At 49.9% G+C, this 23,446-nt stretch overlaps 5 protein-coding genes and 1 non-coding gene across 6 annotated transcripts; 3 read left to right on the top strand and 3 right to left on the bottom strand.

Annotated features, from left to right (window-relative positions):
* Positions 1-539: 539 nt before the first annotated feature.
* Positions 540-3,171, bottom strand: VTN00DRAFT_2238 (uncharacterized protein; the record flags this gene model as incomplete). The annotated part of the gene is made up of 4 exons (XM_069428434.1): positions 540-1,731; positions 2,712-2,899; positions 2,971-3,059; positions 3,114-3,171. The coding sequence occupies 4 exons, from the start codon at positions 3,169-3,171 to the stop codon at positions 540-542; spliced, it is 1,527 nt and encodes a 508-aa protein (XP_069292940.1).
* A 1,821-nt stretch (positions 3,172-4,992) lies between these two features.
* On the top strand, positions 4,993-10,880 carry VTN00DRAFT_2237 (uncharacterized protein; the record flags this gene model as incomplete). Its single annotated transcript, XM_069428433.1, has 8 exons — positions 4,993-5,064; positions 5,117-5,656; positions 5,712-6,150; positions 7,356-7,789; positions 9,496-9,766; positions 9,870-10,012; positions 10,086-10,172; positions 10,233-10,880. The coding sequence occupies 8 exons, from the start codon at positions 4,993-4,995 to the stop codon at positions 10,878-10,880; spliced, it is 2,634 nt and encodes an 877-aa protein (XP_069292939.1).
* Positions 10,881-10,963: 83 nt separating this feature from the next.
* Positions 10,964-11,813, bottom strand: VTN00DRAFT_2236 (uncharacterized protein; the record flags this gene model as incomplete). Its single annotated transcript, XM_069428432.1, has 2 exons — positions 10,964-11,734; positions 11,784-11,813. The coding sequence occupies 2 exons, from the start codon at positions 11,811-11,813 to the stop codon at positions 10,964-10,966; spliced, it is 801 nt and encodes a 266-aa protein (XP_069292938.1).
* An 846-nt stretch (positions 11,814-12,659) lies between these two features.
* On the top strand, positions 12,660-13,557 carry VTN00DRAFT_2235 (uncharacterized protein; the record flags this gene model as incomplete). Its single annotated transcript, XM_069428431.1, has 3 exons — positions 12,660-13,212; positions 13,308-13,389; positions 13,443-13,557. 3 exons carry the CDS (start codon positions 12,660-12,662, stop codon positions 13,555-13,557), a joined length of 750 nt encoding a protein of 249 aa, XP_069292937.1.
* Positions 13,558-15,350: 1,793 nt separating this feature from the next.
* Positions 15,351-18,482, top strand: VTN00DRAFT_2234 (uncharacterized protein; the record flags this gene model as incomplete). Its single annotated transcript, XM_069428430.1, has 1 exon — positions 15,351-18,482. One exon carries the CDS (start codon positions 15,351-15,353, stop codon positions 18,480-18,482), a length of 3,132 nt encoding a protein of 1,043 aa, XP_069292936.1.
* A 1,463-nt stretch (positions 18,483-19,945) lies between these two features.
* On the bottom strand, positions 19,946-20,016 carry VTN00DRAFT_t15. Its single transcript has one exon. It is a non-coding gene; the product is annotated as a tRNA-Gly (tRNA).
* Positions 20,017-23,446: the final 3,430 nt, after the last annotated feature.

Genomic DNA, 23,446 nt, shown 5'->3' with positions numbered 1-23,446 from the left:
AGGACTTGTCTTCTGAAAAAAAGTAATAATTCTATCTTTCCTCATCTGATGTGTCTTGCCAGATGGGCTCAGTAGCAGCTACTCCGCGCATATATATATCGTACACCCCGGTACCTTGTTGTTGGTCCATGTCAATGACTCGATAAAGAAGCCTATCCCCTGGCTTGTACCAATAAGAGTATGAGCCCAATGCGGTACTCGGACGTCTAGGCCGATCGTCCCGCTGTTGAGCTTGGAGCATGCGTACCCAAACCCCACTGTAGATGCATCATTCGGCTCATACCTGCGATCATCTGAGGTTACTGCACCGGACAGATACAGAAGAATGCTCCTATTATGACGCAGGCCCCTGTACTGTATCATATGGACCTTTGCGATGTCAGATAGTTGCATGTTCAACTACTTAGGCACTTAGTATGTTTACAATATGCCCGGGCTTAGACCGAAGTACCTAAACAAAGAAAATGGTAGTCTGATTTTGAAGGCTAGCTAGCTGCATGTTGAGGAATACTCCATGCCTGACATCTCCACCCCTCCAATCACCGATCCTGGAGAATGAGCTCCGCGCCCTGCTCTGCCACTGCGTAGAGCGTTGCCTGTGGGTGGCCTCCAATAGCCACGGGGAGCACGCTAGCATCCGCAATTCGAAGACCACGGACTCCATACACATAGAGGTCTGTACCGACCATCCGTCCCATGGCTGCTGATCCTGCTGGATGATGATGTGCAAGACCCGTCGCCCTAATCCGGGCATCTATGTCCTCATATGGAGATTGGGCGCTTAGCGGCGGCATCCCAGGCGGAGGAACTTCGCTCTCAATGTAGTCCTTGGCGGCAGAAGTGTCTAGCAAGGCCTGCAGAACGCGACGGGTACCATGTATAAGAGAAACACGGTCAGCATCTGTGTCATAGTAGTTGGAATTGACAGCTGGAAAATCAGTAGGCGAGGCTGAGGTGATGCTGATTGAGCCACGTGATGTAGGTAAGAGCAGCATGACTGAGGTCATAATGTAGCTTCCATCCATTGGGACCCCTGGAACGCCGGCCGGGGCATAGACAACAAATGTTTCAATATGGGATCGACCTGGGCTCAAGAGCGAGCGGTCATCGAGAGTTGATCCTGATGTGGACTCATGTTTCTTTAATGCTGGTTCCAACAGATCCCAAGGTACCGCTTCATTGACAGCCCAGTCGGTGGGAAAGCCCTTCGTGAAGGCTGGGTCTGTTAAAAGAGGGCTTCCTAGTGCAAGGCCTCTCTGTGGATTTCGCAATCTGAAAAGTTGGTAATGAGCGAAATGGTCCATCAGATTCTTTCCCACATCCGGGGTCTCAAAGACCACTGGTATTCCATATTTAGATAAACCGTCTACTGGTCCAATCCCAGACAACATTAGTAGCTGTGGCGTTCGCAGTGTCCCAGCTGACAAGATGATCTCCTTTCGTGCTGCAAACCGGCGGCCATCAGCAAGCAGAACTGCTGAAGCAACTTTTCCCCCAATGTCATCTTGTGAAAACTCCACACGATGAGCAATGGCACCCGTGATGACCCGTACATTGTCAAGGCTGTATGCTAGATGTGCCGGCTGGCGCTGTCCGTTGCACCAATTCTCAAGAAATTCAGATATTCCTTCAGAGGAACCCGAACATCCTCCGCCTGGGTTGTATTTGACTCCGAGCTCTGTCCAGGCAGCCTTGATAGGCTCACGAAGCGGATACTTGCGCTGAGGATCGCTTGCGGAAACAGAAGTAACATGGATAGGAGGTGAACCCATGTTGTTTGAGATCTGCCTCGGGATCAAAGAAAGTTTCTGACTTGCGCAAGAATGGCAGCAGTCCTTCATAGCTCTAGCGGTAATCCCCCACTGCCTTTGCCCACTCATCATAGTCGCTGGGATCGCCACGACTCCAGCCCCCAAAATTAATAACACTCCCTCCACCGAGAGCTTTCCCTGTGTGTATGGTATGGACTCGATTTCCAGTATTAGGCTGAGGTGTACTAGGGTAAGACCAATCCAGCTCTGAACCAAGGAGAGAAAACAGTCCTGGAAATGAATTCGTGTCAGGATTGTCCGAAGGGTCGATACCGGCTTCGAGAATCAGAACATCAAGAGAAGGGTTGCTCTGCTTAAGACGCGACGCCAAAGCGCACCCGGTAAGACCACTACCCACGACGACGTAGTCAACCTCTGCCGTTGCCATGGCTCAGGTTGTTGATGGAAAATGGAAGTAGACAAGGATAGAATCAAACAATGGGCTGGTCAAGGGTGTGCGGGGAGATAAGGGGAGAGAGAGAGAGAGAGAGAAAGGCACCCAACAGACTGCCTACTGGGTTGCCCTATTGCCCTAAATAGTGGAGACAGATGGAGAGAACAAAGAAAATCTTTGTAGGTACTTTCAGTATTCATGCTTGGTCGCTCTCCCTTGCCCGAGGGCTTGGATGGGTGACTTGTCACTGTCTCACAAGTGCGGCAGCCCTGTTGGGTGCTGCTTTTGGGTGTAACCTCTTCATGACGTACGCGTTTTTACGGTTCTACGACACTAATGTAGCCGGAGGATGCAAATCAGAGGGCATCATTCACTAGCTCCTTAATAATCTAACTGGAAGTACCTCGCTTTTCAATTGCTTTTCACAGGACAAGTCTAGCTGTCTCCACGCCTGATTCTGTGCACACACACAGTACTTCGCCTCAAACACCGCCCTTGCACCATACCTCACCTTGGGGACCTGCTGTTGTTGTATCTGCTGTTCCACTGCAATGACATTTTCCTTAGGACGGTCGGAAAAGCCAACATTCAACGCTTCGATGTGCGTATTCACTTCAGGATCGTCCACCAAATCGATCGTCTCGTGCTCGTTATCCATGCCAAAGATTCGACAACGAGTTCTCCCATATCGGGGCTAAATATAGAGTATGAACTCTGGGGAATGGGGCACTTGGTAGAAGACAATGGCAATCCCTTGAAGTGGACCCAGATCGGACGCAATGTCGGTAAACAGGCGCTGACGACACCCAAGGACATTTCAATGTTCGTCCAGAAAAACACTGGAGAAGTGTAATCTGGTCAGATTTAGTATGATGCGGATTTGGAGCTTGGCGGTACCGTCCACTTACAAGTCTCATCGTTGTAATGCTTTAGGAAGCCATGTCCAACGTGAAAATACATTATCATTCTGGTGATGCTGACCCCACAGACACAGCAATCGCGAGTCAGCTCTGCGTCATGAAGATAGGGAGCGAATAACCATACGTTGCTCCTAGGAGGAACATGCCCATCACCGCAATTTTTTGTTTAGGAGGCAGATGCAGCCTGAGAACCATTGGGATCGGCATGAAGAGGATCATAAAATCAACCACGATGTCGTGATGCAGGATGCATACCACATGGAGACACCATCCATACAATTATTATGGTAGAAGGCCTCTACCGGGGGGTGACTGGATAGCAGAGAAAGAGATTGCTGAAAAAGAAGGTGATTTTCCATCCAGCAACGAGGATAAGCATGAGCAGTGATGCTATGCGGAATCGTCTGGTACAAAAGATAGCAAGCATCTGCCCTGCGAATTTGCACCGATGAAGTCAGTCTGAGAAGCAGACGCTTCCACCGCCAGGGCTCACCTTTTCATATGTGAGGAATCGAGGATCGTCAAGAATTGGTTGGCCATCTGGGCCCACCGTTTGATGTTGTCCAAGCTGCCCTTTAACTGCCGCTGTGATACAGGTGAGCCAAAAAGGGCGTTCTTCAACGTGGCTGATGGCATTTAGGCCTACCGATAAGCTGGACCACACAGCATCCAATGGAGAAGGCCTACACAAAATTATTAGTAGTATTTTTAACAGATGAGAGGGCTTTCTTCCAAGTCCTTACCAGTGCGACAAAAATTAGATAGTTGTCCCATGCCAGACGCCTGTACCCAAGTGATTTTGCTCATACTCGAAGACCCAAGCCTCTAAGACTCGACAGCAAGACGGTTGATATCTCTCAGAAGATTAACAGACACAGTTTAAGGTGAGAACAGAAGTGCCAGAACTGACCACCTTCTTTGATAGAACTCGGTCTAATGGAGCTTATTATCGATTTAAGGGCCTGGGGCACAACACATAGCAGCGACAGTGCAACGATGGGTAATTCCCATGCGGAAAGCGGCCCCCATGCTTCAGGTGTATGTCGCAGCACTCTGGCCTCACGTAAGACGGATCATTGCTATGGAAATCTGCGAGAAGCGTCTGTCAGCGAGGCTGCATGTTCCCGTACGCGGTACGCTACCTGCATCTAGAAGACCGATGCTACCTACTCAACTGGGTGCCTAAGATGCCTAGGTAGCCTAATGGAAAGATCTTAGTACCTAGTATGTAGATGGCCCTGACCTTGTCTCCCCCAGGATTTTTCACTATGTCTCATATCCTAGCAGCAATCTTCTCTGCCTACATCATGTGATTAGTAGTGTAATAGTCCCTCTGGGAATATTTCAAGGCTTTGTCCCAGCAGGGTTCCTTGTAAAAAATGTCTGGGTTCCGGATCCATCTGACGGAACGGACTAGGTATCTACCTAGGTAGTACAGAGTACCCTGTAGCTAGGTACTCGAAGCAAAGGCGTAAGTCAGCTGTCAGTTACCAAGAATGCAGGGACTTTTGCACTCTCCGGAGAGCCCCTCTCTTTGTTAGGAAGCCAGGATTCCAATTGTCGTTGTTAATATATTTGAAGGATAGGTATCTTACCGTCAAGACGTTGCGAGTGCAGCACTCTGCACAATTTCTGCATAAACTCTTCCTTCAAGCAACCAGGGGAAGTAGCTCTCTGCTCCTCCACGTACCATCAATCGCAGCAGGTTTCTTGTCCTTTCCTGCAACATGCCATCTCTAGTGCTCATCTTGCTTCTCTCAATCCTTGCAACTGTATTTAGCTTGCCACATGACGAGATAACGGCAGAACTCGGACCGTTGCTCTCTGCAAATGTCTCGATAATTGATAACACAGCCAAAGTGCCGCGATGGAGGAGTTTTCGGAACCTAAACCTGGGATCGTTGTCAACGTAGCCACTGAACATGATGTGGCCGTCACAGCATGTTATTCCATATGGCACTTTTGTCTACTAGGTGCTGACTACTGTCTAGGTCCAATTTTGCATCAGGAAGGACATTCCATTTTTGGCCCAAAATGGAGGACATGGATGGGCAACCACTTTTAAACTAGGACAAGATGGGCTCCTCATTAACCTAGGATGGTTGAATGCAGTCACATTCAACGTTGAAAGAACCCAAGTCACTGTCCAAGGCGGTGCCTTGATTTCCGACGTCATTGCTGCTGCGTATGCAAATAATGCCCAGGTCCAGACCGGCAACTGCAATTGTGTGGGCACGCTTGGTGGAATCCTCGGCGGAGGGTACGGCAACCTGATGGGTTTGTACGGGTTCGGTGTCGACAACATCCTTTCCCTCAATGTGGTTATGGCAAACGGGACTTTGATGACGGTGGCACCGGAGGAGGCTGACCTCTTTTGGGCCCTTCATGGCGCCGGCCCGAACTTTGGCATTATCACGTCCGCGGTAATGAAGTCCTACCCCGTTACTCCGGTTGAGCAAACAGCCTGGCTGGGTGAACTCACCTATACATCTGACAAGATCGAGGCCCTGGTGGAGGCAGTTGATAAGCTTGTCCTCGAGCCCAAGATGAATATATTTCTGTACTATATGACTTCTGGGGCTCCAGAGTACACGCCCGTTCGTTGTCGCGACACCACTCTACTATGGCACCAAGGCCGAGGGAAAAGTTGCATTTGCTTCCCTCTATGCCGTCGTACCGTCTAATGATAGCACAAGTGTCCGGCCTTATGTCCATTGGAACGATGGTGGTGCAGGATTCTGTACCAAAGGTGATCGCAAACCAGCATATGGTGTTGGCCTCGCCAAAATGATTCCAAGTACTTGGCGGGCTGTCTGGAATGAATATGTGGAGTTTCTTCAAAACAGTGGCACCGGAAACAGCATCCTCATAATGGAGGCGTATTCTTTGACCAAAGCCCGATCCATTCCAGGTTCATCTTCGTCATTTCCATTCCGCTCTGACGTCAATTTCAACGCGGTCGCTATACCTTGGTATAACGATCCAAGTCTTGACCAGAAAGCAGCGGTTTTTGGTACAAATGCTCGTAAGCTATGGAGATCCACAGATTGGATTGACTCCAACAGCACGTAAGTGTGGATACGCTTGCTATGGCAACTGGGCTGACACCTTTTCTGTATGAATAATGAAACTTGGCTAACAGAGTGCCTACCTACTAGTTACATCAATTTTGCCCATGGAGACGAAAGCTTTTCCACAGTGTACGGAGAAAATCTATACATGCTGCAAGAAATAAAGGCCAGGGTTGACCCAGATGGCCGTTTTAATCAATGGTTTCCGCTTCAATAAGCTAAGACTCGTGGAATACGGTGGATGAATTTCAAAATCATACAACGATTACTTATACGTCTAGACTAGAAGAAGGAAGTTTTTGCCCTGTTCAAATCAAATGCGACCTAGATAAGATAAGGCTCCTTAGCTACGTACTACCTACCTAGTCTTGATACATCAGATTCCGGAGCTTCATAACTGCGCCAACGTCAAGTGCTTTTTTTCTTAGCCTGTATGTCATAGACGACGCTAATGCAATGCCAGAAGCCGACAATGCGCACGGTCCTCACCGACGTGTAACCTTTACTAGAGTTCTTTGTTTGCTTGCTCCGGGAAAAGCATTGCGGCACAGTCCCTCAGCAGAAACCCATTAAACAACATACAGGGATTGAGACGTAGTGCTACCCGTAGAAGTGACAAGTAAACACTTGCAGATAGCGTTTTCATCGATATAAGCATTTATATTTGAACGTTTGCTGAGGACACCTGAGGAGCAATCTGCCAGTTAGATCTAAGTAGGTAGGCAGTCCTGAGAGCTTCCTTCAATAGACCGTCATTCGCCACTATGAACTGTCCTTACAACCAAATTCTTTACTCAGAATTATCAAGTTAATTATCCTTGTCTAACAGTTAACGTGGTGAACAGCTCGCCGTTAGCCTTTCTATCTGATTCCCCACATCTGCGCGTCTTGAGGAAAAGATCTTGTCCCTCACTGATTACCTACTACTTGACTCACTCCTTAGAGCTCTGTTACTCAAGAATCATGTCCTCACAGATCATCGTCTTCATCTCTGGTATGATCTGTCCTTGTGGAAGGTCTGGGTTGTGAAAAAGGGCACTAACTTGTTCCTCTCTTTTTCACACATATAGAGCCAACCAGGGTCTCGGCTTCGAGACAGCAAAGAACCTAATTCTCTCCTCTGGTGAATATCATGTCATCCTTGGCTGCTGTGATATAGCCAAAGGAGACGCCGCCGCGGAAGCCCTCAGCTCGCTCCCTGAAGTCAAGGTACCGTCCACCATTCAACTCGTGGACGCGACTCACGGATGTCTCGACGTGCTCGTCAACAACGCCGGAAACTATCTTCTCAACAGGGAGCCCGCACGCGATGCCCTCCCCGAAACTCTCACAGTCAATGTCGTCGGCCCCGCGAGCTTGACAGATGCTTTCCTCCCCGTCCTCCGCAAATCCCGCGCGCCACGGCTTGCTTTTCGTGACTTCAGGCATGGGATCGCTTACACACTGCTCAGATCCCTGCTCGTGAGTTACGGCCGCCATGCAACCGAGTACCGCGTCAGCAAGGCGGCCTTGAATATGCTCATGGTGCAGTATTCCGGAAAATTGGAAGGGTTCAAGGTCCTTGGCGCGGATCCGGGATTTTGTGCGACAAATGTCATAGGGATCCAAATGCATTGAGAAAGATGGGAGCGGTGAAGCCAGAGGTTGGAGGGCAACCTTCTGTTGTGAAAGGCGAAAGGGATGCCGATGCGGGTAGGGTTTGCGGTCTTTATGGAGTCTGCCCGTAGTAGATGGATGGATACCTCCCGTCCGACTTGAGGAGCAATCAGACCAGATCTGTTGTTGATGATGTTGTTACCTATCTAGCTTTGACGTTTCCACAGGGGTGAGACTACGGATTCTACAGCTTTCAATGTTCCATGTTGATCTCAAATAAGGCTCATGCACGCGGAAAGGCATCATAAAATAGTCTCAACAAGTGGATTGAAGGACCCAATGGATAACTATCCACCACCGACCCATTCCTTTCCTCACTTGTGCACGGTTTTCTTTAAAAAAAGGAAACACAGGCAATCACTACATACATTTCCAGTCGTCAATATTACAAGCTGATAATCTACCAACAACCTATGGTGTTTCTGGCGTTGAATAGCCAAGTTCCCGGGATAGGATATGCATTTTAGTATCGTAAGAGGACATAGATGCGCCCAGCCCCTCCTAAGATTTTCCAGACTTCGAATATGTGTAAGCAAATTTTAATTTAGCCTTTTGGCCGTATTGAGTACTAGGTAAGTAGGTGACTGATGAGATTAGCCCATCCTTATGCCAAGATCCCGGTGGCTAGGTCCCCGATTCCAAGGTTACTGGTCAGGGATTTCTAGATTCAACAGCTCCATTGAAACTTTTTTTTGCTTTGCTTTTATTGGGGTGGCACTGTAGTAAGAAATGTGTTATAGTTTCTTTCCCCCATCTATACTCCACAAGGATGGCGACATCAGCGGCGAGCTACATACTAGGAAGTAAACGAGTCACTGCGGAGACGGATAGTAGGGTAGTAGGGTAGTACTATCTAACTCCAGTTCCTTAACCTGGACTGCGACCGGCTTCTGTATCTATGTATTTATATGGGTGTGCTCTATCCACTGTAGACCACGAATCCAAGTGTTGGATCCAGCCAAGGCTTTCCACATTAGTTACCTATTTACGACGGTATCATGCAGGGTGCTCAAGCTCGGTATAAAAGGATTACCTGACATAAGGGGAAAATTTGTGTGATGCAATGGAAAATGCGTAGTAGTCTGGGGAACAAAAAAATCAAAGTTTCTGTTCAATTCTGCATCCTGGGCGCGTGTTCTAGCCTCCAAGACGTTGTACTCGAAAGGTGTGGGGGAAAGGGGCAAACAGCTGCACGTGACACGGTGGTATGTCACATCCGAGCACTGATTGGACGCTCTCTAAAAAGCACGGACTTTTTCTGGACCCGTACCTGGAGAAGTTAGTAGATATGTCCGGAGTTTAGTAGTATATAGGTGTCAGAAAAGTCACGTCCCTAGGTGATTTTTTTTATAATGGATTTTTTTTCTTCTAGAGGCAGCTACTTTAATATACTGTTGAGCACCTTGAATTTCTGGAAGCAGATCAGCTTATCAATTACTTAATTCTCTGTGATACCCCACAAAGACTTCTTTTTTCCTTATCTCTGAGCACGCCCTGGTCGCCCGATATTTTCAGAGAGCGGCGTCGATATTTTACACTGCCATAGACGAGTCTGTCTTGAAAGAGGAGAAAAGTCAATCACCCCATCCGGAGAGATAATGAGGATCGATACAATGGAAGAGAAGGCTGGCACTAATTACCAGAATGCTGCGAACCACGATATAGAGTCATGTAATGTGCCAGCCAAGGAGGCTGAACGAGGAAATGATGCTAGCTGTGACAATAACGACAATTGTAAAGAGGGCGAGAAGGATAAGCATGTTTCTGCCTTCAAGAGGCTCGGGATCTTGGACCGGTTTCTTGCAGTCTGGATCTTCCTCGCCATGGCGATCGGGATCATTCTCGGCAACTTCGTGCCCAACACCGGTCCAGCGCTACAGAAGGGGAAATTTGTAGGAGTTTCTATACCAATCGGTAAGTTATTCATGATGTTCGAGTTTCCCTCCCGAGACTATTATCTGGCCCTATTTGTCGATTACCCTTGAGATGCTCGCGACTGACTGGTATGTCCCGAAAGCGATCGGCCTGCTCGTGATGATGTACCCGATCCTGTGCAAGGTTCGGTATGAGACGTTGCATAAAACGTTAAATGATAAGAGGCTCTGGGTACAGATCTCATTCAGCGTCGTGACGAATTGGCTCATCGCCCCATTTTTTATGGTATGTGACTTTCTCCCTCCCCAGCAAACGGTACACTCCAGCACAAGCAGACTCATGACTGATAAATTTGTAGCTCGCGCTAGCATGGGCATTTCTCCCGGATGAGAGGGAGTTGAGAGAGGGTCTTATTCTTGTTGGTATCGCAAGGTGCATCGCGATGGTAAGCTTGTCACTTCCCACAAGGCTACCTTTTGATGTTCTGAACCTGACAACTTCCCAGGTCCTGATCTGGACTGGCCTAGCAGGCGGGGATGGCGAATACTGCGCAATTCTCGTTGCTATCAATTCCATCCTGCAGATGGTCCTATTCGCGCCAATGGCGATTTTCTTCATTCGGGTGATTAGCGGCGAGCACGAGGCCGCGACCATCGATTACTCACTGGCTGCTAAAAGCGTCGGAGTCTTCCTCGGGATACCATTGGGAGCGGCGATCTTAACCCGATTCACCTTGAGGACTATATTCGGGGCAGATTTCTATCAGAAGTTCCTGAAATGGATTTCGCCTGTCTCGCTCATTGGCTTGCTTTTCACCATTCTCGTCCTCTTTGCCTCACAGGGCAGGCAGGTTGTGCATCAGATTGTCTCTGTGGTACGGGTAGCGGCCCCGCTAATCGTCTATTTCGTCGTCATATTTTTGGTCACTTTGCTGGTGACCCGCCGTTGTGGCTTCGGATATGAGCTCTCGTGCACCCAAAGCTTTACCGCCGCGAGCAACAACTTTGAACTTGCTATTGCTGTGGCAATAGCTACGTTTGGAGTGGACAGTGATCAAGCCCTGGCGGCGACAGTCGGTCCACTTGTCGAAGTCCCCGTGCTTTTGGGCTTAGTGTATATTGTTAAGTGGTTTGGCAACCGGAAGCAATGGTAGTCTTCCACTGCGAGACCCTAATTTCGGCATGTCGATAGATAGATAGATAGCGCTCAAGTTGAGATAGACAGTAGCATAGATCATCACGATAGATTGCTGCTGATCTCATTTAATACCTCGAAGAGAACCTGATTCTGCACCCTGCATCCTTCACCCGTCGACATCCCTCTTCTGAAACCAACCCGAAGTTTGTTTCTTATTTCCGTAAGATCGAGCCCTCGCGTATTGTATTGATGAATCAGCTCCCCAGCGATTGCGCAAAGGGTCGTGTTAAGAGCACTTTCATTGGCAGGCCAAGATTCCTCCTCCTTCTCCTCATTGTTAGAAAGGCAGCCACAGACTGCTTCATTTCCAGATGACGTGTTCGATTCTGCCAGCATCGGGTGAGATTTGTCCTGGTCGAGCTCAGTCGCAGAGCTGTTGTTGGTGATGAGCTGTTCAGACCCTGTCGACTCAGCAACCAGATAATCGGCATCGGGTTGGTATTCCGAAGTAGATTCTTTCAAAGGAACAGAGGAACTGCGAGGAGATTTTCTTTTCCTGCAGGCTGCCTTCAAAGGCGGTTCCGGTCGTGGCAGAGCAGGGATCGCCACTTTCTGCGTCACAACAGGATTACTGTGCCCTTGCAGATATTCATCAACGGAGCTAGGTTGCACCCCCAGACTAGACAGCAGATGTCGCAATTTAGCATTTTCAGCTTCAAGCTTCTGGATAGATATCCTGTGTTCGATATCTTTCTGATGTGCCTGGGCTTTGTAGACTGCCAGCTGCTGCTCGAGTTCCTGGATATATTCCTGCCTTCGAGCGCGGCTCTTTCGCTGGTTTTCCCGGACCCTAGCGAGCCGGTCCAACTTCTGCAAATCCGGTTAGAAGAGAGAATCGTTGGGAAGAAAGGTGTTTGACCTTTTGATCAGCATCACTATCTGGCTTCATCGTTTATTGGAAGAGTTATGCCGATAGGGTGATGACACAAGCTGTGATCTGTCTTTTTATGGACCTCGTCAAAAGCCGTACATCCAGAGCCGTCTGACAGGTCTCGTTCATAATTCTCACCTCAGCCTTTTTGGCCACGAGGGGTGAACATCCAGAGGCAGTCGCTTGTCTGCATTCCGCTCATTGCTTGTCCGGCAGGGTTTCCAAGGTTGGCTAACTTTGTCGCCTCTTGAAAGCGAGAGTCTGGATGGATTTCCAGCACGTGACAGCCCGCATATGAGATCCGATTTCCGAATCAATAGAGTTGGAAAAGCGGTCCGCATGCAGCTCCTAGCACTCTATAGCACTTGCTAGAACCTTACATTATTGTGAAGGGTATAAGCTTTTGATAGCTCGTAGCAAGCAGCATCATGTCCGCTTCGGAACATCGAGACCTGCTCTGAAACAGTACATCAGTAGGTGCCCATAGTGCAGCCACTGGCCTCTGCCTTGTCTCGCGTCACCTTTGGACGTCGGACAACGTTCTTTACGGAGCACCCGGCGCTATCGAAGAGAAGCAACTGATTGGCAGCGGGTTCGCCGCACCCGCATCTGCAAACGACATCAAGAGAGGTAGCTTGCCTATAAACACTAGCAGACGACGTCACCGGCCGCCCCAGCGCCGCCGCCTCCCTGAGCATATCTGCTCCCCCGGATCGGATCGTAACCTCCTTGCATCGCCCAGGACGCGGGGAAGAATATTCTCTTAAAGGTGCGCAGTTATCTGATTTTAAGTCATCGTATTAATATTTCCATATTCTCTGCTTTGATCTCGCAATTGCTTCTTCCGGTTGAGATACGACAACCATGGTCTCCACGCGACACCATCCCGAGGAGTTCCCTGCTCCTGGGACAACCCCGATCACGAGTCCGAATGTCGCGAGGTCCAGTTCACCGGGTCCCGGTAGTCGCAAGTGGGTGCACACCCCGTCTACCGCGATGACGTTCTGGCTCGTCTTTTCGGTGCCGCTCGTCCTCTGGGATGCAGGATATGTGTTGCTGCGACCGCACAGCATGCCCGGCGGGAAGCTGCACTCGCCCATCTGGACGCCCTACGCGCTCTACGGCACCGTCGACTACATCTACGGCTGGCCGGCGTTCAATGCGAGGAACGGCTTCACGGCCGCGCAGACGGTCATGAACCTGGTCGAGACGGCCGCGTATCTGTTCTACCTGTACGTGGTGTACGAGTATGGAACGTCGACGACCCTTACCGGTCGCGCGTCCCAGAAGAAGGGGCCGAAAGGGTTGGTGTGGTTTCTGAAGGAGGAGAAGGTTGTCCCGGGACGTATCGGGGCAATTGCGCTGCTCGTCGCGTACAGTGCTTCGGTCATGACCGTCAGCAAGACACTCCTGTACTGTGAGTAAAAGCCTGGGCAGAGCCTGCCTTTTCTGTTTACTTTTTCAACTCGTGCTATGGTTGAGAAGGATGTTGCTGAGGATAAGGTTGCTCAGGGTTGAACGAGGTTTACTCCGGATTCGAAAATATTGGTCACAACGGCCTTGCTACGTTGATTCCGTACTGGGTTATTCCGAAGTAAGTAGACTGTGTTGTTGCCCCATGGTCAGGTACTGACAGCCCCCCAACAGCGGCCTCTGGATCATCTTCCCAAGCTACAACATCTATCTCCTTGGCCTCGAGATTCTGAGCGCCCTGGAGACGGCGACTCCACGGGCTAGATATGGCAGAACAAAATCGACGTGATGCCCTGCTGGAGCTGGAGGTCAGTGGGATAGGAGAAGAACGAGTCTGCTGACAGGAATTAGAATCGAGGTTGCACGTTGAGCACAACATCTAGCAGCAGGGGTGAACCATTGCGGAGGTTGCGGAGGCTATCCAGCCATGAGAGTGATTTTATTTGGATGACATGGTCATGTCACGAAGCGATTTTCCCTGAATCTTTCCAGCTGTCAGGAAGAGGAGTCTGAACAGACCTTTTTGACATTTAGCTCCTCTATGAGCCTGTGATCTTTGTTCTATTTCCTTTTCATAGTAACGTTGTGCACACATGGTGGTGGACTCGCTTTTGATGATTTAGCGCATCGGATGCTACCTGTGAAGTATGTTCCCACTTTGGATGTTTATGCGTGTACCTAATGTACATGGATCCCGCTACAGATGCGAGCGGAAGAAAAAAAAGCATATTGATTATATAAGAGTACCATGTTGCAAAGCCATGATGCCGCAACCTGCTACTGTTTTCAAGTTCTTGGGAAGGGAGGGATATAAAAGAAGCGGAGGAACGACGGGAAGACGGGTGAGCCGGTGTTCCACGGCTCGTTGATTCAGCCATGCATTGTACTTGCGTACTGCCTACACTTTGCAGGATAGGCTACGGCAGACTTCTAGCATGAAACGCATTCAAGCAGGAGGGGAGTCATGTCTACCAAGGTTGCCCGCACGGATGCACCTGCTAAGCAATCATACCTGGCGTGGCACAGCCCGCGGAGAGCCTGCCGTGCGGAGATGGCGCGGAGCAAGGGAAGCCAAAGTCTTCTAGCATGGAACCCCTCCCCCTTGGTTCATCGCGCTGTCAAGCCGGGGTCTGTTCCGGATCCATGCTGTCGAACGTGCAAAGATTTTCTGCCCGAGGATTCTTCAGGAGAAGTTTGTCGGAAGGCATCGATCGAATCGAGGGGAGAGATGGGCTGAGGGGGAGCAACAACACCCAACCCAACCCCCAAATCCCCAACAGCCTCTGTGGGGCTGTGCGTGGTCTAGTGTCTACTAGGGGAGGAACCTAGCAGGATGGAACATCGCAGAAGCGCAGAAAGTCACATATTCAGCTACGACTTCAGGGTTCTGCTAAACGCTTCGTCCCGGCCGTTGGCGTGCATCTTGCTGCTCCCCACATGCGACCGTGGCCAGCGTCATGCCGGGCGATCATCGCGCTGCACATGGCGCGGATCGTGCTCTTTGGACCGGATGCTATACAAGCCTGCTCGTTGTCTCTTCTGCTACTCGTGGTCTCTCTCGAGCTCTGCTCTGCTGACTCTGTCCTCCCGGTCACCATATGTTGCTGTCCTTGAGGACATGGCAGACCTCTCTCTCTGGCCTCTGCTCCCCCGCACGACCCCCGCCCCGTGGCGCGTCCAAGGCAGCAGATCGGCGCCTAAAAACCCCCGTCGCTCCAGCCTCAGCTTGCGGTGTGCGTCTGCCATCCGACTCTACCCTAAGCGCGTTCTTTGACACGCTCGACGTGATGCTTTGTCTGGCGTCGTAGCTCGAGACCAGGCGTAGATGGTATGCATATATATATATATATATATATATATACCTAATCCGTTAGACGTTTTTGGTGCTACCCTTGGCCACTGCGCTAGAGGCCGAGCCTCCCGGGCCGAAGATGTAATACGGGATGTTGAAGGGCCGCACTGATCATCGCTCTCTCGCCCGAGCGAGCCCTTCTTAATCTTTTCTCTCTGCTCTCTTCTTAAAGCCGCCCGTCGGCCCCTCTCGCCCTCACCGCGGTGTTCTCGCCTTTTCCCCCCACCAGCATGACCGACGCCGGCGCCAAGCCACCGCCAGACCTTTCCCCATATCCGCCTTCTCTCGACGCTGCTTCACCCTTTCCTCCGAATTATCACTTACCTTTCCACCCCGGGTCGCCCGGGCAGCTGCACGCCTTGCACCCTCTCCAGCCCGCGAACGATGCATCCGACTACCTTCTCGCCGCACACCCATCTGATGCGACTGGCCTCTCCGGCCCCGTTATGATACACCCCGATTCCGAGCCTGCCTTGGGGGCCGCCCCCGCTGCGCCCCCCGGGCAGGATAATATAAATCCAGCCTTCGAAGACGTCGACGCGGCCAGCCAGACCAGCTCTGCGGATTGCGGAGGCGCGCAGACCACCGGCGACCCGACCGCGCTTCCTGCGCCAGGAACCGAAAAGACGTCGGACGCCAAAGACGACGGAAGCGCGCAGAACAAGGAGCAGGAGAAGGAAAGACCGCCCCCATGGAGCGAATTGAAGACCAAGGCCGGGAAGGAGCGGAAACGCCTGCCGCTCGCCTGCATCGCGTGCCGGAGGAAGAAGATTCGATGTTCGGGAGAAAAGCCAGCGTGTAAGCATTGCTTCCGATCGCGGATCCCCTGCGTCTACAAGGTCACCACGCGCAAAGCAGCGCCTCGGACGGATTACATGGCGATGCTGGATAAGCGATTGAAGCGGATGGAAGAGAGGGTCATCAAGGCCATCCCGAAGGACGAACCCAGAGACATGGCTGCTATCGGGAGAGCCGTCGTTAGACCCTCGGTCCCAGGGCAAACGCCCAAGGTTCCCAAGTCCGCGGCCCAGAAGAAGAGATCCGCTGACGAAGCGTTCACGTCGGAGTTGGAGGAGTGGACACGGGTGAATCGAAACCCCCCGCCAGACCCTCTCTCCGTGAATCGTGATGCCAAGGCGGACGAGAAGAGCGGTCTGTTGACGGAAGGTGCGGAATGCCTGCCATCGATGGAGATTCAGGAGCATCTCTCGGAGGTTTTCTTCGACTGCGTGTACGGGCAGTCCTATCTCCTTCTACACAAACCGAGTTTCATGCGGAGGTTAAAAGCCGGTACCATCCCTCCGGTCCTGATACTGGCGGTCTGCGCGGTCTCTGCCAGGTTCTCTACCCATCCGCAGATCAACTCGGAGCCAGCCTTTCTGCGAGGAGAAAATTGGGCTACTCCGGCGGCACGGATAGCCTTGAACCGACACGATGAGCCGAACATCACGATTCTTACCGTCTTTCTGCTCTTGGGGCTGCATGAATTTGGAACCTGTCACGGTGGACGAAGTTGGTCGTTCGGTGGCCAGGCCTTGAGGATGGCTTATGCGTTGCAACTGCATCGAGAGCTCGACCACGACCCGTTGGGACAGAACAACGGCAAAGCTTCCGAACTCAGTTTCACGGACCGCGAGATCAGAAGGCGTACGATGTGGGCCTGTGTGTTGATGGATCGATACAACTCATCCGGGAGCCAGCGCCCACCGATTGGCAATGAGAAGTTTCTGCACATACAGCTTCCGGTCAAGGAGTCTCACTTCCAAATGGAGATACCTGGGCCAACGGAGGATCTGGACGGGAACGTCCCCAATCCTGTTCCAGAGGGCATGGGCCAACTGTCCAATCCCAAGGATAACATGGGTGTATCTGCCTACATCATCCGAGCCATCATGCTCTGGGGTCGGATCGTCGATTACCTTAACCTCGGTGGCAAGAAGAAGGACCCCCATCCGTTATGGTCTCCGGAATCTGGCTACACGCGTCTCAAACGGCAGATTGAGGAATTCTCCGCATCCTTGCCGAGTTTCCTGTCGTTCACACTTGAAAATCTCCAAAACCACGCGGCTGAAAAGGTTGCAAATCAATTCCTCTTCCTACACATCATCATCCATCAAAACATACTCTTCTTGAACCAGTTTGCCATCCCGTTGTCGCCAGGGGGACGGCCACCGAAGGACATGCCCAAATCCTTCCTCAGCGATGCTGGTCGGGCAGCCGTGGAAGCAGCCCATCACATCTCAATGCTGATTGACCGTGCCTCGGGGTATCTCCTGACTGTGCCGTTCGCTGGCTACTGTGCATACTCGGCTAGTACAGTCCATATATGGGGCATCTTCTCGAAGAATGCGCAGCTGGAAGCGCGATCGAAGGAGAACCTACGGCATACGTATCGGTACCTCAATAAGATGAAGAGGTACTGGGGCATGTTCCACTACATGGTCGAGAGCGCCAAGGATCGATACCGGCAGTTCGCAGATGCTGCCATCAAAGGCCCCCGTGCTAGTCAGGGCGGCGACCAAACCTCGCCGATGTTCCAGTATGGCGATTGGTTCGACAAGTATCCTCACGGTGTCTCGAGGAGCCACTGGGAAGATCTGGACCCGAACTTCAAGAAGGAGACCGGCGACGATGCGGTTATGGGCCAGCAGCCCGACCTGCAGAGTGTGGAGGAATTCTTCGCCAGCTTGTCTCCCGCGCAGAGACCCGAGGTACCCCGGAAACAGCAGCGGAGAAACGCGAAAGATGTCCAGTCTCAAGCGCGTATGATGCCGCAAAATGCGGCAGCAAACTTCGACCAATTTCCGCACGAGCAGCAGCCCATGATGGATATGTCCATGGCCAATGCACAAGGCGTTGTGGGAGGAGCAACGACGCAAGACTTTTCCCGTCTCAACGATCCGTCTACCATGTACCCTCAGAACCGGCCTCAAACCTTCGAGCAGTCACCGTTCGACTTCGGTTTCATGACTGACCACCTCCCGCAGTTGGATCGGCAATTTGTGTACGGCGCATACGCTGGGGTCGATCCCGCCACCTTGGTCAACGCCAACCTCACCATGCCGGGGGCCAACGGTGCGCATGGGCACCCCCAGAACAGCACCTCTCTATGGCCCGACCAGTTCGACATGAACAGCCCAGCCGGGACAGGCGAGTTCTTCCAGCCAAGCGCCTGGTTTTTACCGTTCAATCTCGACCCGATAGGTGCCGGAGTTGGCATGGATCCCAACTCGCAGCCGGCGGCGCAGGCACCACAGCAAGCACCTGGAGGGGCCGGAGGAAACATGATGAACCCTTACAACCTTGGGATGACGGGGATGGGGACATCCGGTCCGGTACCACCGCACCCAGGTCATGAATAAGTGAGTGAACTGAACAACCGAACGACAAGGTAATGGCACACGAAAACGAATCTTTATATTACAAAGGCTGGCTGGAGCGGGGGCCGGGTGTGTGAGGGAGTCTTCGGTCGGATCGAGGCTGGAGTTTGATTTTTTCCTATTTTATCTATATCTATCCTACCTATCTATCCATCTGCCCCTGTATATCATTTAATCTATACTTACCTATATATATGTGTATATGTGTATATCAATGTTAGCCACGACTTATATATATGTACACACACTATTTAGTGAGTGGGTGACATGAGATTGGACAAAATCTATCATCATCTTTCCGCATGTGTTCTGTTTTGTTCGTTTGGCTGTCTTCCTGTTACATTGTACCTTGATTTCGTTTATCTTACGGACTCAGATCGAGCACTCTCTTTGGTTTCCATGCGGATGAACAGACACAGCTGGCAAAGATGCACGGGCATGGGAAGTGAAGGATTCGGCGAAAAGGAGTTATTTTATCCATATCAACCTTTGATTTTCCTTTTCCTTGTTGGTTGGTTTCCGTTCGTCTATCGTTTTTCTGAGCAAAGAAAAGGGGAAAAGAACAAAAAGAGAATGTACTGTGTGTAAGTAGATGCATATATATATGTGGATGTCATATCTAATGGACGCGTGTTGAAGTCGGTCTTCATAATAATAATGCTGATTCAAAATTCAGATGGGATGCCATATCTAAAATTTCATGCCCTATGTTATGTATGTACCTAAGACATGTACATGTGTATTGCACTATGTATGTGGTATCATTGATTCAATGAGCCAAAGAAAAGGAAAGTTGGAGTGGCAAAAGACAAATATATATATATACCTTTAACCCACCCCTAAGGCCTCGCGGATCAGACCGGTCCAGATCTTCCTGTCAAGTTATCGATCAAATAGATCGGTTCGTTATCGTAGCTGGGATAAAATATCTACAACCGATCAACATAACATATACTCCACAGGCAAGAAAAAGAAAGAGACAAAAAGGAGAAACAAAAGATCGGATGGATTGTTGGTGCCCAATGTTACGGCACAGCCTAGAGATCACTAGCAAGGCTGACGAAGGGAGGTCTAGTCACGTGACCATACTGGATCATCTACGATCCATCCTCACGATCCAACTCTACGATCCACGTCCATGATCCATGGTCATGATCCAGCGGATAGGTATTCCCGGGCAGAACTCAGCATGTATATAAGACGCTCCTTAACCATGGGGATTAAGGACCCCGTGGTCAACTCGAATAGCAATCTTGATAGTAACATTGCTAGTAACGGCCTATTCATCTATCTCTTTCCCTTGCTTTCTGTCTTCAAGATAAACTCAACGAGCCTCCACCTAAGAAGTCTTAGGGCCGCCGTTACACCCAAAACAAAAAGAAATCATGTTGGTATTGGGTAGGGATAAAAAGGGGGAAAAATAGAAAGCATTAAACTTGTCAGCTTGCATCGTCCGCGAATCGAACGCGGGCCTCATCGATGGCAACGATGAATTCTACCACTAGACCAACGATGCTTGGTTGTTGCACTCTCTTACATCAAAAGCCTTTTGACATTTATTTGATTTCCTATACTTTCAACAAAGTTCAGGGAGTAGGTACCTAGGGTAGCTACCAACCTCCTGGTATGGATGGTGACGTTGCTGGATTCCATTCCTACCTTACCATTCCTCTTTCCCTACTAGGTTACATACTTCAATCCCCCTACACACACACACACATTTACTTGTAGATAGTTTCGGCATCTACTCTAAAGTTTTTGGACATGCATTGGGTTTTCTTGTTACATGAGAGACATTGTAGGAGAGAGCCCGTGACGGCGCTCAGTCATAGTATTATTTATTAGCTAAAACTATGGTAGCTTGTCATACAGAATCGAAAGCATGAGGGGAAAAGAAAGGAAAGGATTCGCAGGGCTTCATGTAACGTGATATATAGGCAAGTAGGACCGGCAGTATCCCAGAGACCAAGGAATGCTCAACACCGCCTACCTTACCGCCTAGGTGTCTGCCGCGCCGTCACAGAGCCTGTTATGCACTCCTTCAGTCCCGAGTCGCAACGGTAGCTTGGTCTAAGGTAGGGAGGCTTGGGCTTTGTAGATCAAACATGATAAAGTGAGTCAACTGATAGACAACGCGACTAAGGTGAAGTAAAGTGCCTATTGAGTACGTATACTCAATAGTAGGTTAGCCTGTTAATCTGCCAGTATATAACCAAGTAACAATGTGTTATTTGAGCACGGAGAACTAAAGCTATCTACATGGTGGTAATGAGCGTCCTTATATAACCTAGTCCTCCATGGTATATTCGCCCCCACTATGGTACCCGTATACCCAGATGGTATGCTGTGTACCACATGGTCCCTGTAACTAACGTTAACATAATCCACCACCGAGCGGCGCAAAGATTCTAGCAGAACGCAATGCCGCAATGCCGCGAATTCTATTAGGAATCTATCCACAAATGAATATGATAATGATGCTATATACTAGGTAGGCCTATTTACTAGGGCATTGAGTCCTAATATGACCAATCAGATGGCAGTTACTGCACCGTGGTGGTGCTCGTTTCTTCCGCTCCTGCAATTCCCCCTCTAATGCTTGCTCAGCTTCTTGAGCAAGCTGCTGGCCTTGAGCACCTGTTAGAATGCCTTCTGAAGCAATAAAGGATCTAGGGGCTTCTCGCTTTCGCTTTTGATGCTGATTAGCAGCATGAAGCTCTTCCATCTGCTGCCGAAGCATGAGGACTTCATGCATAGTAGATTCACATGCCTTTGCCAGCTGACTGATTGCTTGATTGGGGGGGCTTTGAGAATGACAGTCGATAAGCTCCTTGATAAGTCGCATCTGCTTTTGCACCTCTGCAGTAGAATGAGGAGTCTTTTTCAACCCAGGGGCCATGAGAAGAAGAAGGTGGTGTAATCTTTTTGGCCTGAATATCAAGCATATCCAGCACACGCTGTGGATTGAATGGCACTAGGCCTGTTGCTGCAAATCCACTTTGTATATTGGCTGCTGAAAGTGCTTGTCGTGAAGACTGATATAGCAATAAGAAGCCTTGCTTATCAATATGATTGATGCCAAGATACATGCTCTTCTGAACCTGCTGCCCATAGGCCTGCTTTAGGGGAGCAAAGCAAGAGACATCAAGAGGCTGTAGGTGATGAGATGAATGTGCTGGCATATATAGAGGAATAATTTGGTGATTCTTGCAGAAGTAGTCAAATTCTGCAGTGGCATGACTGCTATGGCCATCTAGAATTAGAAGGCGATATCTCCCTATAGTCCGCAGAGCTGTATGCTTCTCAAAGACCTCTTTTAGCCAAAGCAATCCCGGCTGATCATTGGTCCATCCATTGTCACTTAGGCCTATTGTCCAGTCATAAGGCAGATCTTGATACCATGTAGATTGGTGGACCTTGCCAGCAAAGATGATCATAGGGGGTAGGGCCCAGCCTGTGGCATTGACTGATTCAATAGCTGTCACCCATTCGCGATTCCCAGGCTGTATAGCTCGTACACGGCTTGTAGGATGATGAGATCCAGTGATAACTTTTGCTGTAGATGTCACACCCATTTGAAAGCCTGTTTCATCACAATTGTAGATGTCCTGTTCAAGAATACCATATTTTGCTATAGTATTCTGAACAAGATTGAACCAATTCTTGATAATATCTGGATCCTCACATTGAGCTCGTTGATAATCATACTTGTGATTGTATTTAGATGCAAGATCACTATGCCGCTTGATAAACCGGGTCACCCAATTTGGACCGATTGATGCAGTATTGCCTTTGCGATCAGATAGCAATATAGTTGCCATTTTGCGTACAGTATCATGAGATGGTGGTAGGCCTCGCTCATCCATATCAAGGATCCATTGCTTTAGTGAAGATTCCAGATTGGTAAGCCTTTGACCATTTGCTGCAGTATCAAGGCGAGCAGTACGCCCATGAATGCGGTGTTTCAGTGTAGAATATGGGACATCATATGCGTCAGCTGCTGCTTTTGCATTGGAAATTTGACCATCTTTAATTGCTTTAATTGCAAGCAACATACGGCCTTCTATTTGCGCCTTTGATTCTGCAATCTTTGGTGGCATATTTGATGGTGGTAGATGGTATGGTTGAATAGGGGGCGGCTCGCTCGGTGGTGGATTACGTTAGTTAACGTAATCGGACACCGAGCGGGCCACCAACCAACACCTATTATATTAAATATCTAGTTATCTCACCACAACACCCCCTAAATTGAAGCTATATACACATAAAATAATTGCCTATCTGTTTGGGCAGCTGACCCTAGTATGACCTTGAATATTGCAGTTGCTGCACCGCGGTGGTGCACATTTCCTAGGCCGCTCATCACCTTCCTCTACCCCCTCTGACTGCATCTGAGCAGCTTGCTGAGCGAGCTGCTGACCTTCTTCAGCAGTCAAAATACCCCCCATAGCAATATAGGATCTAGTCGTCTCTCGCTTGCGTTTTTGACGTTGATTTGCTGCACGTAGCTGCTTGATTTCATGCTCTAAAAGCACTGCATTATTCATTACAATTTGGCAGCCCTTGACCACTTGATCAACTGCTTCACTGATTGGGCTAGGAGGACTGCATGTACGCTGTCGCCAGAGGTGCTTAATAAGCTTTGCCTGCTTCTCCAGCTCCCTAGCATTCTTTGGTGTCTCAGCGGTCCAGCTAGATGATTGATTGCTATGGGATGTGCCTGGTGGAGTAGGTGTTTTCAACTGCATATGAAGCTGGTCAAGCACCTGCTCTGGTTTATATGGAACCAGGCCTCCTGCAGCAAATCCACTGCATATATTAGATGCTGTCAGGGCATGCGGGCGTACTTGCTGATAGATTGCAATGAAATCTTCCTTGTCAATATGATTGATGCCGTGCTGCATATAGATCTGTGTTTCCTGCCCATATGCGCGTTTCAATGGGCC

This window comes from Thermoascus crustaceus (assembly GCF_041956765.1).
Source record: "Thermoascus crustaceus strain CBS 181.67 unplaced genomic scaffold VTN00scaffold_1, whole genome shotgun sequence".
Classification (NCBI taxonomy): Eukaryota; Fungi; Ascomycota; class Eurotiomycetes; order Eurotiales; family Thermoascaceae; genus Thermoascus; species Thermoascus crustaceus.
This window is presented reverse-complemented; position numbering and strand designations above follow the sequence as displayed.